The sequence below is a fragment of the Phragmites australis genome, chromosome 19 (genome assembly GCF_958298935.1).
Source record: "Phragmites australis chromosome 19, lpPhrAust1.1, whole genome shotgun sequence".
In the NCBI taxonomy this organism is placed as follows: domain Eukaryota; kingdom Viridiplantae; phylum Streptophyta; class Magnoliopsida; order Poales; family Poaceae; genus Phragmites; species Phragmites australis.
Genome location: NC_084939.1, coordinates 9,885,370 through 9,901,062, shown reverse-complemented (window position 1 = coordinate 9,901,062; position 15,693 = coordinate 9,885,370). Strand labels below are relative to the sequence as shown.

The following is a 15,693-nucleotide window of genomic DNA, read 5'->3' as shown; positions in this document are numbered from 1 at the left end:
TCCTCCTGTTACTGGTTGGTACAATTGTGGGGTGCCACCATGTTCATGTCTGCTTTTCCACCTCTCCGGTCTCTACCCTCCAACTTTATAGTATCTAGAGGCAGGAAAGCGGAAAGTGGGTCTTAGGCCGGTTCTTCGTCCGTTGCGTTGCATGGCATCCAAAGTCTTGATTTGCTCATGATATTATTGTCTGATTTGTTGTGGCCTCCATAATTTTGCTCGCTCGCTGTCGTTTTCAACGTCGTGGCTCGCTGTGCCGCATGTAGGAGTGAACCCGAAGGTGTTGTTTCCTCCCATGTTTGGCTGTTCCTCTAAGGTGTGTAGCTACTGTTTGTTGGGCAGCCGGTTGCTTTGGCTTGATCTGTTTGGTACTATTTTCCTTGCAAGCTAAGTTGAATAGCTGGACTGATAGGTGAAAACTGAAAGCTATGTCAAAACTAGGAGTCAGAGTTACCATTTGGGTTCGGAAATCAAATGCTCTGTTGTACTACGTCGATCGATGCTGTGGTACTGTACTTTCGCTGCATTGACAGTGGTAAGTGACATACTAACAGTAGAAACATTTCAGCTACATGTGAACATAATGTCGAGGTGACCTTATGGCCTGTCCTCTCAAGTCTTAATTCATTCACAGAAGAAGTTTAGAGGCTGTTTGGTTGTTTGGTGATCGAACCCATTAGAGTAGACCACCCATCATCCCTACATTGTTCTGGTCAGGTAAATTATGAGTTGGTTTACAAACTCTATGATTGAATCAATCACCGACAGTTGGAGCTATCGTCCCCCCAATCCATTTCATAACCTTACCGGCTGCGGTGGCGGCGTAACAGCACGCTCCAGGACTGCTTATCTGTCAAATTCGATAGCACGTACAAGCACTCATTCATTGTACTCAGCAAGCTCACAGAATGCACATGTTCTGCATTTGCCTTGGACCGTCAGGTACCTACGGTTGAAGGGTGAAGGAAGAGGCGCCAGCGAGTGGTCACGGCACGGGGCCTGCCTGGCTGCCTCTGCAGGAGAAGCTGCAGGAGGAACAGGCACAGGCGCAGGCAGACAGCAGCGATACAGCAATGGCATTTGGAGCTTTGCGAGTAGGCAATGCCCGCCGGCTCTGCGTGCAGGAGAGGCCGTCAATTTCTGCAGACCTAAGCTGGGCCATGCTTGGCGTTTACTGTTAAAGTACGGACCGAAGCAAGCATCCACATATATAGGAAGCCTGTACATACATTATTTAATGGGTGTTTAAAAAGAGTATTTACAGACTAGTTTTATAGTAATTAGTCTATACTTCTGATATATACAGTTTTTATAAGTGAAATATATATTTTCTGAGATATATATACTACTTTTTAAGATGTACATACTCTTCTCTGAATATCCATTAAAGAGAAAATATGTATATCGGGGAGTAAAGAAAAGGCTTCACATGATATATATATACACATGTGATACTCCTGGGAGTATGTGTATCTCATAACATAGGAAATATTTAATATGATAAATGGTATGTATATGGAGCATATAAGTATATAAGATTATCTAAGTGGTATGTATATTTTGTATGTGGTTTTTATATATATTTTTAGTATAATATATTTTATGTACAAATATGAAGGTATTATTAAAATCTATTAAAATTGATAGATTTTTTTTCAATTTTTTTAATTTATATTAAAGTATCTTAAAATGAGTATATAAATATAGTCATAGTGATAAAGTAGTATATTCAATTCATTTATATGATATATTATAGTAGGAAGTATGTACTCTCGGAAGTACGGACTAATTTATATATATATATATATATATATATATATATCGAAAACAATTTTTATCCATAAAAAATGTGCACATATAACAAACAGTACCCTCAGATATGTAAACATCTGTAAACATGTTACACGCCCAACAACCCAGATTTGATTTAGGCTTGTAATTCCATCCAAAGACGATGTCCATTCCCTTTCAAATCACTACGTGCACCCATGTAGTTGGTATTTCCTTCCTCATTCGATCCAAATCAACTAGGGGGCAAAAATCATGCAAGCTAATTAGCATAGCACAATTAAAGACGTCTTGTCGATGATTAGTACATTACATATCTTACCAATACCTGATTAAAATAAAGGATGCTTTCTCTTGCGGAATCGAGCATCAGAAGATAGGAATTTATACAAGTTCAGATCTTTCGAAGGATAATAGCTTTACATTATGTATTTTTTTATTAATCTTCGAGACAGATTACAGAGGGTTTTGGCTAATCTAGATGGGGCATAAACCTAGTCAAAGACTACTCGTGTGTAGTCTTGGTGAGATGTCGATGTAGATTGCAATTGCAGACAACTCATGGCTTGTTACGAGTTGTTCTACTCTTGTTGTCTCTTATTCTTCAAGGGATCTCCTAGCTTTATATATATTTAGTCGTTGTCATGTAGTCTTCTAACTTTTTTCTAAGTAGAATTCTATCATCCTTAAACTTATAGATTCTCTTATTTAACGGATATTCTGTCACATTAGAGCAGTTTTCATACATCCAAAAACTCATTTCGCAGATACAATAGTATGCTATGAGAATACAGATAATCTAAAGATCCGTATACATATAGAATGATAATATATAGTAGTTTTATATTTACTCATCGTCACGTGATTTCTCCATCCAAATTAACACGTGATTAATTTAGAAACCCGAACGATCGAAACGGTAATCACGAGCTGATTTCTCACCTTCCTTTTTCACAACCGCTCCTGCCATCCGCCCTCCTGCCGCCTAACGCCGCACAGTCGTCACCCTTTCATCCTCAATTCGCATGGTCGTCGATCCTCATCCTCAATTCGCTCGGGGGGTGCGTCCACTGCCGTCGCCCGTGCTGCCAGACACTCAGCCTCTCCTTCATGCTCCCGCCGCAGAACGAGTTTCTCCCCGCGGGAATGGAAGCCCCATGACCGCCGTCGCCTCGCGCACGCACGTATCCCCTACGGCAGCCGACCGCGAAGGAGCCATCCGCCGTCAGGGGCCGAACGTGACTCGCGCACGCACGTATCCCCTACGGAAGACTAGGATTCACTCGTTGCACCTGTGCGAGCGGCGGCCGCATCGACCACCTTGGCTTCTCCGGTAACTGCCCCATCCTCTTTAGTCTTTACCTGCACCGATGCCACCTCCTCCATGCGCGCCACAGCGCCGCAGTGATGCGATACCCTATCCTCTGGCTCCACTCCTCCACCTTCGTTGTCTCCAACGAGCCCTCGTACCGTCGTAGCGTCTCCGACGCCCGGGTATCCCTTAGTGGCGCCAGCGACAGCTTCTCCGCACCGGTCTCTTCCCTGGTGGAGGCTGCCGCGCCCAGATGGTGGTTTCCATGTGCAGCGTCCGCACGGACGTCATGTCCCTAATGCTCTGCTAGGCAGAGTGCGCCGCCGACAGAAATGACGTGACGTGACCTGAAAGTCCTTCACCTTGATGTTGCTGTTGGCTACCATGGAGGCTAGGGGGCAATGCAGGTTCACACACTAGAAGAGGGTGGAGGGCATCGGGTGTGATTTCAATTGTGGTTCATCACGTTTCTCCTCCAGAGCCTTGCCAACCTTGTCAAGGGCAACCCTTTGTGTAAAAAGAAAAATAAAAAAAAATCATGATAAAACCTACATGATCTGCTCTGTGTAAAAAGTTAGCACAACTTCCACCAACAACCCAATATTCACTCATCGCACGAGAAACCAAATTAACATACCTAAACCCAACAGATAATAGCATTCTACAACCACCACGTTCGGAGACCTAACAGATAATGCGGTTGGACAGCCCTAGGAGTACGCAATGGGATGTTTGTTTGTAGTTCTTTACATTTTAGTTCTTGATTTTATATGTGATATCTAAATGTCCATCTTCCAATTCAGATATTTAATTTTCAAGACAAATGCGAATTTAAAGAGTTGTATCTAAGCCAGCAATGTATCAAAGCCGTCAAGCAATGCAGGAAATCTTTAAGTTAAAAGAGGAGGAGCAACTGAACGCAGTTTCCACTTTATGGCTGTAGTGGCATGAATGAAACAAGAATTTTTTTAATATTAGTTTTTTACGGCAATTTCAAAAATATTATACTGTCGCAGGACCGTTGAGCGAAAATAAACTTTCGCACAGCAGTAAAGCGAAAATAATAAAAGTCACGCGACCGTTCTTAAAAAATAGAAGTTTTCGCGCTACGGAACAACAAAAATATTTTGGTAGCTTGGATGTCTTCTCAGCTGTACATAAACTTCTCAGAACTCAAGTGACATCAAATGACTGAGTTGAGAGGTATTTATAGCCCCAACCCTGCAGACTAGTTGTTAACCTAATGGTTCAGAAAAGTTGTTAACACCAGATGATCCAGTGAGTACACTCTCACAAACTAGCTATTAGAACATCCACTTAAGCCTCTGTGAACACCGGATACTCTAGTGTATACCGCAACTCTATCACCGAAATATCCGGTGAGTTATCTAAGCCTCTTGCATCTCCTCTGCACAAATTACTTCGGTGAAGACTCCGGTGTGCACATCTTCATCACCGGACTATCTGGTGGGTCTTCTTCGGCCAACCAAGCCAATGCAACTCTCTCTAGAAATATTACTCCGGTGAGATAATCTTCAGAGCATCGGACCTTCCGGTGAGGTCACTGCATTATCCCCTTTTTCAACAATACTTCGATGCTTGTCTCCGGTGTGTTCAAATCAATCACCAGACTATCCGGTGAGGTCAAATACCTCTGAACATAATGCTCTGGTGTGTTCAACTATATGAACACCAGACCATCCGGTGAGTTCATTTCTCTTAAGACTTTTTTTTTAATTCAATCAAACTTTATTTCAGCTATGGTGGTTTCTTCATATATTGCATCTATGAGACCTACTAACATATATTCTTGACAAACATGTTAGTCCAATTGACTATATTATCATTAATCACTAAAATCACAATCATAGTCTAATAGGGCTATTTTCGTTACATCGCGATACGTGGCGCCAAGGACGGCTAAACCCTAGGATACTTGAGGAACGTCGTCGACATTTGCGTCAGCAATAGCCCGAGCATAGGCTATCCAACATGCGTCAACGGTGTTGCTGTGGGTGAAGGTGAGCATCATCCAACCGAACAACCACAACAAGTAAGCCTCCAGATTTCGGGCAACCTGATGTTCCGTTGGATCCTGTGCCATCCTCTCCACCTGCATAATTCAATTGATTGTTACTACTGATAATAAATGCACAAACCACTTGCAATATAAAATTGACGAAGCAACAAAAAATATTATTAACCCTAAACTGCTCCAACCACTGTTTCTTGGGCATGTACTTCTGATCCACCTAAATGGGCAAGAAGCACCCTTGTAGTGCCTCCGGTAGAACTACCTGAAACCTCTCCTTCCCGGGCGCTCAGTGACAGTGTCAAAGATGTCGACCGATAGAGAGAAGGAGGCGCGGGCTTCACGGACGAACTTTATGGCAATTTTCGTTGGACGGTTCAGCAAAAATTATAATTTTTGCAATCCGGTCTAGCAAAAATTATTTTCCTGCAATGGTCCTTCGAAAACTAATTTTGTGATATGGTCATGCAAAAACTTTTCTATTTTTGCTATATGGTCCTGCAAAAACATTTTTTGCGCAACCGTAGTGTGCAAACTCTATTTTTCACGCTACGGTTTTTATATATATTTTTTCGCTAAACGGTCACACGAATATGTGATATTTTTGAAATTTCATGATTTTCTGTATTATTTCTAAAATTTCTATAAAAATAAATATTAAAAAAAAAATCAATGAAACAAGGTGGGAGATGGAGAAAAGAGAAGAGATACAGAAGACTCGGCTTATGGTATTCAGGTACATGCCACTAAGTTTGCTAAGAATTTTCACCTAGAATTGCATCGCCATAAATTACTTTATAGTTATGATGTTATTTTTTTAAGTCACTATGTATTTAACTATATATTACTTGTTGTATCGCTTATTTTTCTCCTTGACATCATAAAAATTATCTTATTATATGTTAGTTTATCAAAACATATATCATCATATCGGTTACTTAATTTGCATTTAATTCGATTATAATATGTGTCTATAAAATTTGAAAACCATAGTTTACTTCCAAACGTGGTGGTCTTAGAGTTGCATGTGTGTGTCACACTTTGCACTGCTACAAGTCTGCTAAAAGGGTGGTGGCAGATGGCTGTCTCTGAGCAAACCAATCTTTCGCTGAAAGATGTGTTAGCTTTAGAGTGATGGTTGGATGGTTTAGGGGCCGTTCGGTTTAGGGCCTCGGCTAAGGTTAAGCATACGCCAACGTTGTGGCACATAGGGGCCATGTGACTGATGTTGTCTGCGATGCAGGGCAAGCGATGACTTCGCGAATTTTTTTGAGTGAAGTAATTTTGAGTGGGTGCAAAATATAATTTTTCAAATAATAGTAGTTGTAAAGTATAATTATCATAAAAATTCGGTATATAGGTTACAAACGCTGATAAATATTACACGAGACATATAGCTTTTTATCGTACCACGAATGAATCATAACCATATAGAGATGATGACAACAAATATTGATATGTACGGTACATCAAAAAACTAATCTAATAGCGTACTGATACTAAACCTAATATGTCTTAGAGAATAAAAATAACTCGGATTACAATAGATACTATCTACTGAGTACACCTAGTATATTTACTCTTTTTTAGGACATCAGGCTCCTGTCTTAGAGCGACGAATCCTCTCATACTTCCTTTTCTCTTTATAAAATCATTTTTTATATATTAGCTTATCAAAACCTACATCGTCATATCAGTTACGGGATTTGCGTTTAATTCAATTATAATATGTGTCTCTAAAATTCAAAAGCCTTAGTTTACTTCCAAACGTAGTGACCGTAGAGTTGCACGTGTTTAGTGACCGTAGAGTTGCACGTGTGTGCAACACTTGCATTTCTACTAGTCTGCTAAAAGGGTGGTGGCAGATAGCTTTCTCTGAGGAAACCAATCTTTCGCTGACAGATGTGTTAGCTTTAGAGTGATGGTTGGATGGTTTAGTGGCTGTCCGGTTTAAGGCCGCGGCTAAGGTCAAGCATACGTCAACGCTGTGGCACATAGGGGCCATGTGACTGATGTTGTCCGCGATGCAGGGCAAGCACGATGACTTCGCGAAATGCTTGATCTGAACGGTCGGATTAATCGCTTCCGACGAGTTGCTTGAATCCTTGCTGACTTTCACCCGAATCGTTTCCCGATTCGACGGACAATTCTAGGCAATCAGAGTGAGATAAAACTCTGATCCCTTTGTTGCAATTGAAAACTGCGCACCTAAGTGGAATTACCTTTCATGTTCAGAAAATCAAATTCTTACATTGTCGTTCGATCTGTTGCAGGGTAAATTCTGTGGAAATAAGACAATGGCTTTCTCTGAAAACATAGTATTGAGATGAGAGCTGATGGCCTGTCCTGTTGATTCAACCATGGAATTTTACAGGCTGTTTGGTTGGCGAATGAATCCATCGACCCTTCCATCCCTACACCATTGTTTGGTCTGGTAAATGATGAGTAGGGTTTAGAACTCCATGAATAATCACCGACGGTTCATGCATAACCGGACCGGCCGCGGCGGCGGCGTAACCGCATGCCCCATGGATGCATGTTCGTCGTATGACCCGATCGCATCTACAAGCATGAAGCATGCATGCATGCACGCATTTTCTTCCCCGTTGTACCCAGCATCCAGCAAGCTCATCGAATCCGCGAGTTATACGTTGACTATAGCTAGGTATGCAGACGTCCAAGCTAGAATTAGGCCGTCGGATGCCTGTGATCGGAGTGGACGGACGGCGGCGAGTGGTCCTCGGGGACTGCCTCTGCAGGAACAGCTACAGGCAGCACCGCAGCGGCAATACAGCCATGACTTTTGGAGCGCTATGAGCAAGCCTCTGCCGGCCCGTACTGCATGCAGGAGAAACCATAAAATCAGTACGAACGGACGTAAACATCGAAAGAAAATTTACTCCGACGTCCTGCAGAATTTGTTTCGTTTGGTTGGGTGCCGCGGATTGCCACGACGAAGGTTGTGGCATGGCTAATTTTGTGGGGCTGAGCAGGTGGCCGGCGTTCTCTGATGCATATTTCTATTTGTGAAACAATTGATCTGAATGGCCGGATTAATCGCCACCGATGAATCGCTTGAACCCGCGCCGATCTTCATCCGAATTGTCTGTTTTCTGATTCGACCAAACTGCTTTGCATTACCCGATCCAATCGAATGAGGTCATTACCGATTGCTTCATAACGCCGACACTAAAAGTTACAAATCCACGAGGCGAAAGTTGATAACATGTAAACCTATCGACTCTAGCCTCCGCTTTCGGTTGCCCCTAATCTTGTCACGCGGCGCTAAGGAGCTGATGACGCTTATTATGGCGTTGATTGTGCTGTCTTCACAAGTTGATGCTGCTCTCTCCAACTTCAGTTGTTTTCATCCTGCACAAAGTAGCTGGGTATTGTAAATCGTGAACAATTCGCCAATGCAAATGCTAGGACTAGGACGGCTCATATACTTCCATGGTACTGGACTACAGTACTAGACTAGATTGCTCTCTCTTCTGTTTCTACCATGTACTACCGGTGTGATGGCACACAGTGATGTAGCTTCACTGCCCCTGACCGGCTCGATCGCTTTGAAGGGATACTGTGATGACCTAGGTGAAAGGACAGAGCTTCTGTTGACTTGAAAAGCCGGTGTCTGCCAACATTTGGGCCCACCTGTATGTGGCAGTTCGTGAAATGAGCTGTAACCATCTTGGCCTATTAGATATATTCGTTATACCAATGGGGCCTCTTTGGCAACCGAGGAAAGAGAGGTGGGTAGAGAAAGGAAAACGAAAGGCGGGTTAAAATAGAGAGGTGAAAATGAATACATAGTTATGATTAAATTTTAAATGTTTATTTCTTTTTCACACCTCTCATATAGAAATCCAAATATGAACTCGTGCCATGAAGGAACTAAGAAGTGGTCTGCCAGAGCTTTTTGCCTTGGAGCTAAAGATGGTTAAATGGACGGTTCAGTTCGGTACGGGTTTATTGAGTACGGTCTGTTATCTAAATGGATCGTGTCGTGTCGGCTCACGTGTGGTGACTCCGTTCAGGTATGGCTCATTTAAAATCGGATCATGCCGTGCTGGTGCACGGCACGGTAGGCCCGATGATGTTTTTTTTCCCGCCAGTCCATCAGCCCGTGAAAAATTAGAAAAAAAATCACAAAAACTTGCTTTCACTCGGAATCGAACACACGACCTTTTATTTAAGAGTCAAACACACTATTATTGCATCACATATCATATATAGTATTATATCTAAATAAGTTATATCAAATACTAAAAAGTATGAACAGTAAAACTGGTCGTGCCGTGCCAGCCAATCGTGCCATGGCTCCGACCCGGACACATCCCAAATCATCGTACTGTGCCAACCTAATCTGTTAGCCGTCGTGCTGTACCGTGCCTGAGCTAAACTAAAATAGTCGTGACTCGTGCCTACTCATTTAACACGACCTATTTGACCATTTTTACTCGGAGTTACGCGAAAAGGAAGGCAACCTGAAGCATGGCGAAAGAAAAAGTCGGAAAGCAAAAATCAAGTAAAAGGCAAAGTAAAAATGCACGCTCGCCTTGCTCCCCTTTTCTGATCCACCTCACTCGATTGTCGTAATATCGTAATAATACAAATTTATGCATTCGCTACGATGGTCGAATAATGGATCCGTGGTCTGAATTACGGACAATAGAGAAGTTGACGGTAATCACAACCGTCGATTTCACGAATCAATTGCTACAGAAATCCATATCACCTGGAAATCCCTCTCTACTTTACCCAGCTCTCATCTCTCTTCCCAGCTTACTTTACCACCCCCATCCTCCCTCTCCCTCTCTCTGTGTTAGAGTCCCATTGCTTCTTCTTCCCCTGACCACAGCCTCTCACTCAATGCCAAACACCACCACTGCAGATCACACCAAGCCATGCGGCCTCCTCCCGGATCCATCCAACGCCGGAGCACGCGTTCGCACGGGTAGCTAGCGAACAAACGCAACAACGCGGCCGTCGCCAAGCGATAATGGCAGAGCATGCAAGCAACGAGAGGAAGACGACAATGGCCGCGGCCCGCCTCTGCGCCACCGACAGCGGTTACGGCGCCTTGGCAGTTTCTCTCTGCCTCCTACACGACCTGCTCGCCGTCGCGGCGTTCCTCGCCTCCCACCCGCTCCACGCCGTGTACCTCCTCCTCTTCGTTCGACACCTCCTCTCCGTCGCCGCATTCTTCTGGCCCCTCCTCGTCTCCACGTCGCTCCTCCTCGCCGTTCTCGTCACCGTCGGGCCCTACCTCGGCGGCGCGGAGTGGCCGGGGGTCAGGTCCCTTGGGCGGACCTGCTGCATTGCCGTCGCCGTGCTCTGCACCGAGCTCAGGCCTGACTGCGCCGGCTGCAGCGGAGGTATTGCTGGGCTGGTCGAGCAGCTCTGCTCCTTCGTCCTCGGCCCCGACGACGCTGCCGCCATCCTCCGCGTCGAGGAGATCATGGGTGAGCTCTGTGACATTTCTGGTTCTTGCTTTGTGTTGGACTTGGACGAGGAGAAGAGCTTGTTGTTGCTAGATGGTGATGAGTGCAATGAACTTGCATTTGAGCTCCCATTAATCGATGATACCATTTGTGAGAAAAGCATCTTGAATCATGAGAATTTTGGTGAGATTAAGGATGAAATTGATGATAAAGTTGTGATTTCCGAGGAATCGAAGAGCCCTAATTCTTTAGCAGAGCAATGTTGCCCAAGTGTGACAATGCTTGTTCAAGAAATGAAAGCAGAGGAAGAAGTGAATGTCATTCAGGAGCAGGGGTTGGTTCTGTCAGATAAGGATGAAGTCAGTGATGGTGTCAAGGAGAAAAGGTTGGAGTGTGATCCTGTGTCAGTAGAGATTAAGAAACCTGAGACAATGGAATCTATGGAGATCAAGAAATTTGAGCATGTGGAACCAATGGAGATCGATAAATACAAGCCAGTGGAATCAATGAAGATCAAGAAATTGGAGCCAGTGGAATCAATGGAGATCAAGAAATTGGAGCCAGTGGAGCCAATGGAGGTCAAGAGATGTGAACTGGCAAAACGGCGTTCTTCGGTTGCTAGTCGCATCAAACTATGGGAGGCACAAGTATCTAGCAATATCAAGCCAGTTGTTGAGGACAAGGAGGACAATTCAGTGGAGTTCAGTTTGGATAATCAGTCATTCAAGGATGTGAAGAAATGTGAACAATATGAGGCTGATCCTTGTGACACAAAATGCGGCAGCGAGCAGCATGCTCAAGAAGTTGCTTCTGTTGAACAACCTGTCGAACAAGAGCAAGGACAAGAATTCAAGGATGTCAGGGAATACATGCACTCGGAGGCTGAATTTTTTAGTGAAAAATGCAGCCAAGACGTGCAAACTGAAGAAAGTGTCCCTGATGTTGCACAGGCTGAACAAGAACTACAGGGACAAGACTGCCAAGATGTGCAGCCTGAACCAGTGTTACAGGAGCAGGTGTACAAAATTCTGCAATCTGAACAAGATCTGCAAGAAAGGGAGGAGTACAAGGATGTGACGCAATCTCCAGTCATGTGCAATGAGAGGGAGAATCCTCTGAAGTCGACATCGATCGCTGGCCGAGTGCACTCGAGAACCTCGTCGGATAACCTTGTCAGCGAGGGGTCACCGCTGCAGAAGGAGAAGGAATGGAAGAGGACGCTGGCGTGCAAGCTCTACGAGGAGCGCATGCAGCTCAGGCTCTGCCGGGACCGTGCCGTGGTAGAGGGCAGCGACAACATGGATATGCTCTGGGAGGCCTACGAGGTAGGCAGCGGCAGCAACGGCATTGGCAAGGGCGCAAAGCGTGGCAGCGGCAAGGCGAAAGGCGGTGCCATCAAGCAAGATGAATTGGTTGAGGAAGGCAAGGAAGAGGAGGAAGAAGCCGATGATAATGAAGAAGGTTCTGTAAGGCAGCTGTGCTGCCTGCAGGCTCTGAAGTTCTCCACCAAGAAGATGAACTTTGGAGGTGGCAAGCCTAGTTTGGCCAAGATCTCAAAGGTACTGAAGAGGATGACTGCGCTGTCAAGGGTCGGATCGCGGCGCAGCCAGAAGAGCTGAAGGCCGGCAATGGTGATCAATGGATGGGTGATCTTGTCGAATTTAGAGCTGTGTAATTTCTCTGTACTCGTTGTGCTCCTTTTAATCGCGTGTTTTTTTTTTTCAGTTTGTGTATATGGTATATATACCCAACGGTTTCAGAGAGATTTGGGTAATTACAGGGTTGTTACTTGACCTGCAGAATGTAATAAACCTTAATCTGGTGTGTGTATTTTTCTATGCTTTGAGTAAATGTTGAGTCTCTATTGGCAGTTAAAATGCATTTTTTAAAGACCAACCTGAAATGCATTTGTGTGATGTTGAATTCTCAAGGAAGCCAAATGCAGCGTATAAATTTTTCTTCCTCTGGTTTCATGATTTGACGTTTGAGCCATTACCAGAAAAGACAACTACTGACCAGAATGCCCAACCTTTTGCTCATGATTTGCTCAGATTCAGTGCTAGAATAGCCATTTTTCTAATCTCACTGCAAGGACAATGACACCAGTATCTAATTCAATTGGTACTAAAACCAGTGAGTCACAATGTTATCGTCCTGATGGGTAGGGGTGGAAATGGATGGCAGGAAATCCGAATTATCCGATTCCGTATCCGTTAAAATGCGAATATGGATATCCGTATCCGTATTCGTTTCTGAAATGGATACTAAAATGGATATATCCGAATTCGTTTTCGAGATTCGGATTCAAATGTGGATATCCGAATTCGAGATATATCCGATTCGTATCCGTATCCGCCAACCAGGGAACTAAATTTTGCTAAATTTTTAGAAATTTCAGATATGAACGAAATTCCAACCCAATCAAATTGGAACAATTTCAGTCAAATTTCATCAAATTTCAGTTAAATTTGATCAAAAATTTAAATTTCCAACATGAATTTTGAACAAAATTTGTAAAATTCCGGCCCAATCAAAGTAGAACAAATTTCATTCGAATTTTATCAAATTTCAGTCAAAAGTTTTCAAAAATTTAAATTTCCAACCTGAATTTCGAAGATCGAGTAGATATCCGAATGCGGATTCGTATTCGAACTATCCGATTCGTATTCGTATTCGAAGATATCCGGATCCGTATTCGTATTCGGATTAAAATGTGGTAAATCGTACTATCCGAATTCGATTCCATGCGTATCCGATCCGTTTCCATCCCTACTGATGGGGCTGCAGATTTCAGGTCCTTCGGCAGAAGACATTTTGGTTGTCCTGCAATCTTACACTTCAGAACCACAACATTGACTTTTATGTGTCATACACAGGCAGTGATTTTGGTTCTCGAACAAAAAAAATGCAGTGATTCTGCTTGCTAGACGACTTGGGGGCCATTCTGCATCGATGTCCAATTGCAATAATTCTGCAGCAGCAAAAGGGAGCATGGCACAAAACAGGCCACAGAGGGCCCCTTAGGGACCAGTTTTGTTCTTCCTCGTGGTGCCTTACTGTCCTGCTTCCTGGAGATTTTTTATACATATTTTTTGCTTAATATTTTGAAGAATATATACCTGTTTAACAAATGAGAACAAGATCTCATCTATTGAACGGGCGAGAACTTATATCTCTCGACGCTCCGTACATTAAATAACCGAAAAGAGGAAGTTCTCGCTTATTCAATGGACGAGAACTTGGTCCCACCCACTGAACGGGCGAGACCTTTGTCTCGCCCGATAAATAGGTGATATGACAAAAAAATTTTAGTCGCTTACTATAATTATTTTTTCTAATATAATTTTTTATACGATAATTTGAAAATATTACACATTCATTCGGCGAAAAATACTAGTTATGCAAATTGTTGTTTAAATGGCATTACAGAGTGATTCATTCTATCCTTAATTTTGGTTCAATGTTATTTTGTTGACAATTATTTATTTAGTTGATGTAAAAGTATGTGAGTTAATTTTTTAGTGAAGTAACCATGGGAGGTGTAAAATATAATTTTGTAAACAATAGTAGTTGTGAAACATAATTATCGTAAAACCGGGATTGAGGTTACGTACGCTGATAAACATTACATGGGACATAGGGTTTTCCTTCGTAACGCGAAAGGACCCTAACCATATAGAGATGACAACAACAAACGTTGGCATATATGACACACCTAAAGACTAAGCTAATAGCATGCCGCTGCTAAATCTAAAATGTCTTAAGAATGAAAATAGACTGGGTTACAATAGATGCTCTCTACTGAGTGCACCTAGGATATTTGCCCTTTCGCAGGGCATCGAGCCCTGCACCTTAGCGCGACGGGCCCTCTCCCACTTCTTTTCCCTCTCTGCTTCGTGTGCCTCAGCCGCATCACACTCCTTCATTGCCTTCCTAATGCACTCCTCCTCCTGACGCTTGAGCCGTAGTTCCTCCTGTTGTTGCTCGTACTCTCGGTGTTCATAAGTTTGCTTCCTTTACCGCATGCTCATGTTGACCTACCGCTTCTAGTCCTCAATTTGCTCCATGTCCAGCCATCCCATGAAGTCACATATAGGTGGAGGAGACTGGAGAAATAAAACAAGAGGGGAGATTAGTAAGACAATGCATGAAATCACATGGAAAGTGTCACAGGAGTGATCTATATCACTATACCAGTGGGTACTCGTATGGTCTTTGTTGAGGCATGTCGTACTAGTAGTTGACACACATGAAGAAGCGTCTGTCATAAGAGTGGGAGATTTCCTGTGACTAATGAAGCCTACAAGGGTCGCCATAGAAACACATCGGCAATTCGACCCTCTGAGGGATGAAAATCCCCCAGTGTTTCTTGGGTGAGTTTGGTGGAGCTAAGGAAGATATTGCAGTTGAGAGAGTTGAGGAAGGAGTGGTATCCATGGTTGAGGGTGGGGTTATTTATGGTGGCTAAGGGCTGGTGCGTGAACTGAGTGCATGGGTATGGTTGGGGGTTGAAGCATGGGAGTATTATGCATAAGGACAAATGACATGGGATTCACTGTGAAAGCTGAAAATATTATGGCATTAATACTTGTAAGAGATTCCTTGTGAAAGCTATTTCTTGGTGTGGTCATTTCATTATGGAGAAGTTCAGCAATGAATTATTGTTGCTTTAGCACGGAAGATAGAGAATCCTATGCAAGCATTGGGCTTAGAAAAAGCGTATTGGCAGAATGATAAATCTCTGCCATTGCATTGATAAAAGTAAAGTATATCACATGTAGTACACAATCTACGATCAGTTACAATGGCATATAGTACTCATCGTTAAATGAAGCATGGTTGATGGAAAGACATATTGTCGGTGCAAGAGAACATCTACTGGGTTGGTGGAAAAGATGAAGGCTTCTTATCTAGATAACCCAGTGGGTCTTTTGGAAGTTGCACCTAGCGAATAGGTCGGTACAGTCTAGCGAATAGACTTTTCGGTGCTACCCCTAATAGGCCGGTGCAGTCTAGGCAATAGGCTTTTTAGTGCTACCACATCTATCCACTACCACAGGGACTTCTTGTATATAAACAAAACCCAATCGATTCTCCACTCACATATCTCCTAACCT

General features: G+C 43.3%; 1 protein-coding gene across 1 annotated transcript; it reads left to right on the top strand.

Moving 5' to 3' along the window:
• The first annotated feature begins 9,867 nt into the window (after positions 1-9,867).
• On the top strand, positions 9,868-12,472 carry LOC133899879 (uncharacterized). Its single transcript, XM_062340910.1, has one exon. The coding sequence runs from the start codon at positions 10,135-10,137 to the stop codon at positions 12,193-12,195; it is 2,061 nt and encodes a 686-aa protein (XP_062196894.1). The 5' UTR covers positions 9,868-10,134; the 3' UTR covers positions 12,196-12,472.
• The last annotated feature ends 3,221 nt before the right edge of the window (positions 12,473-15,693 follow it).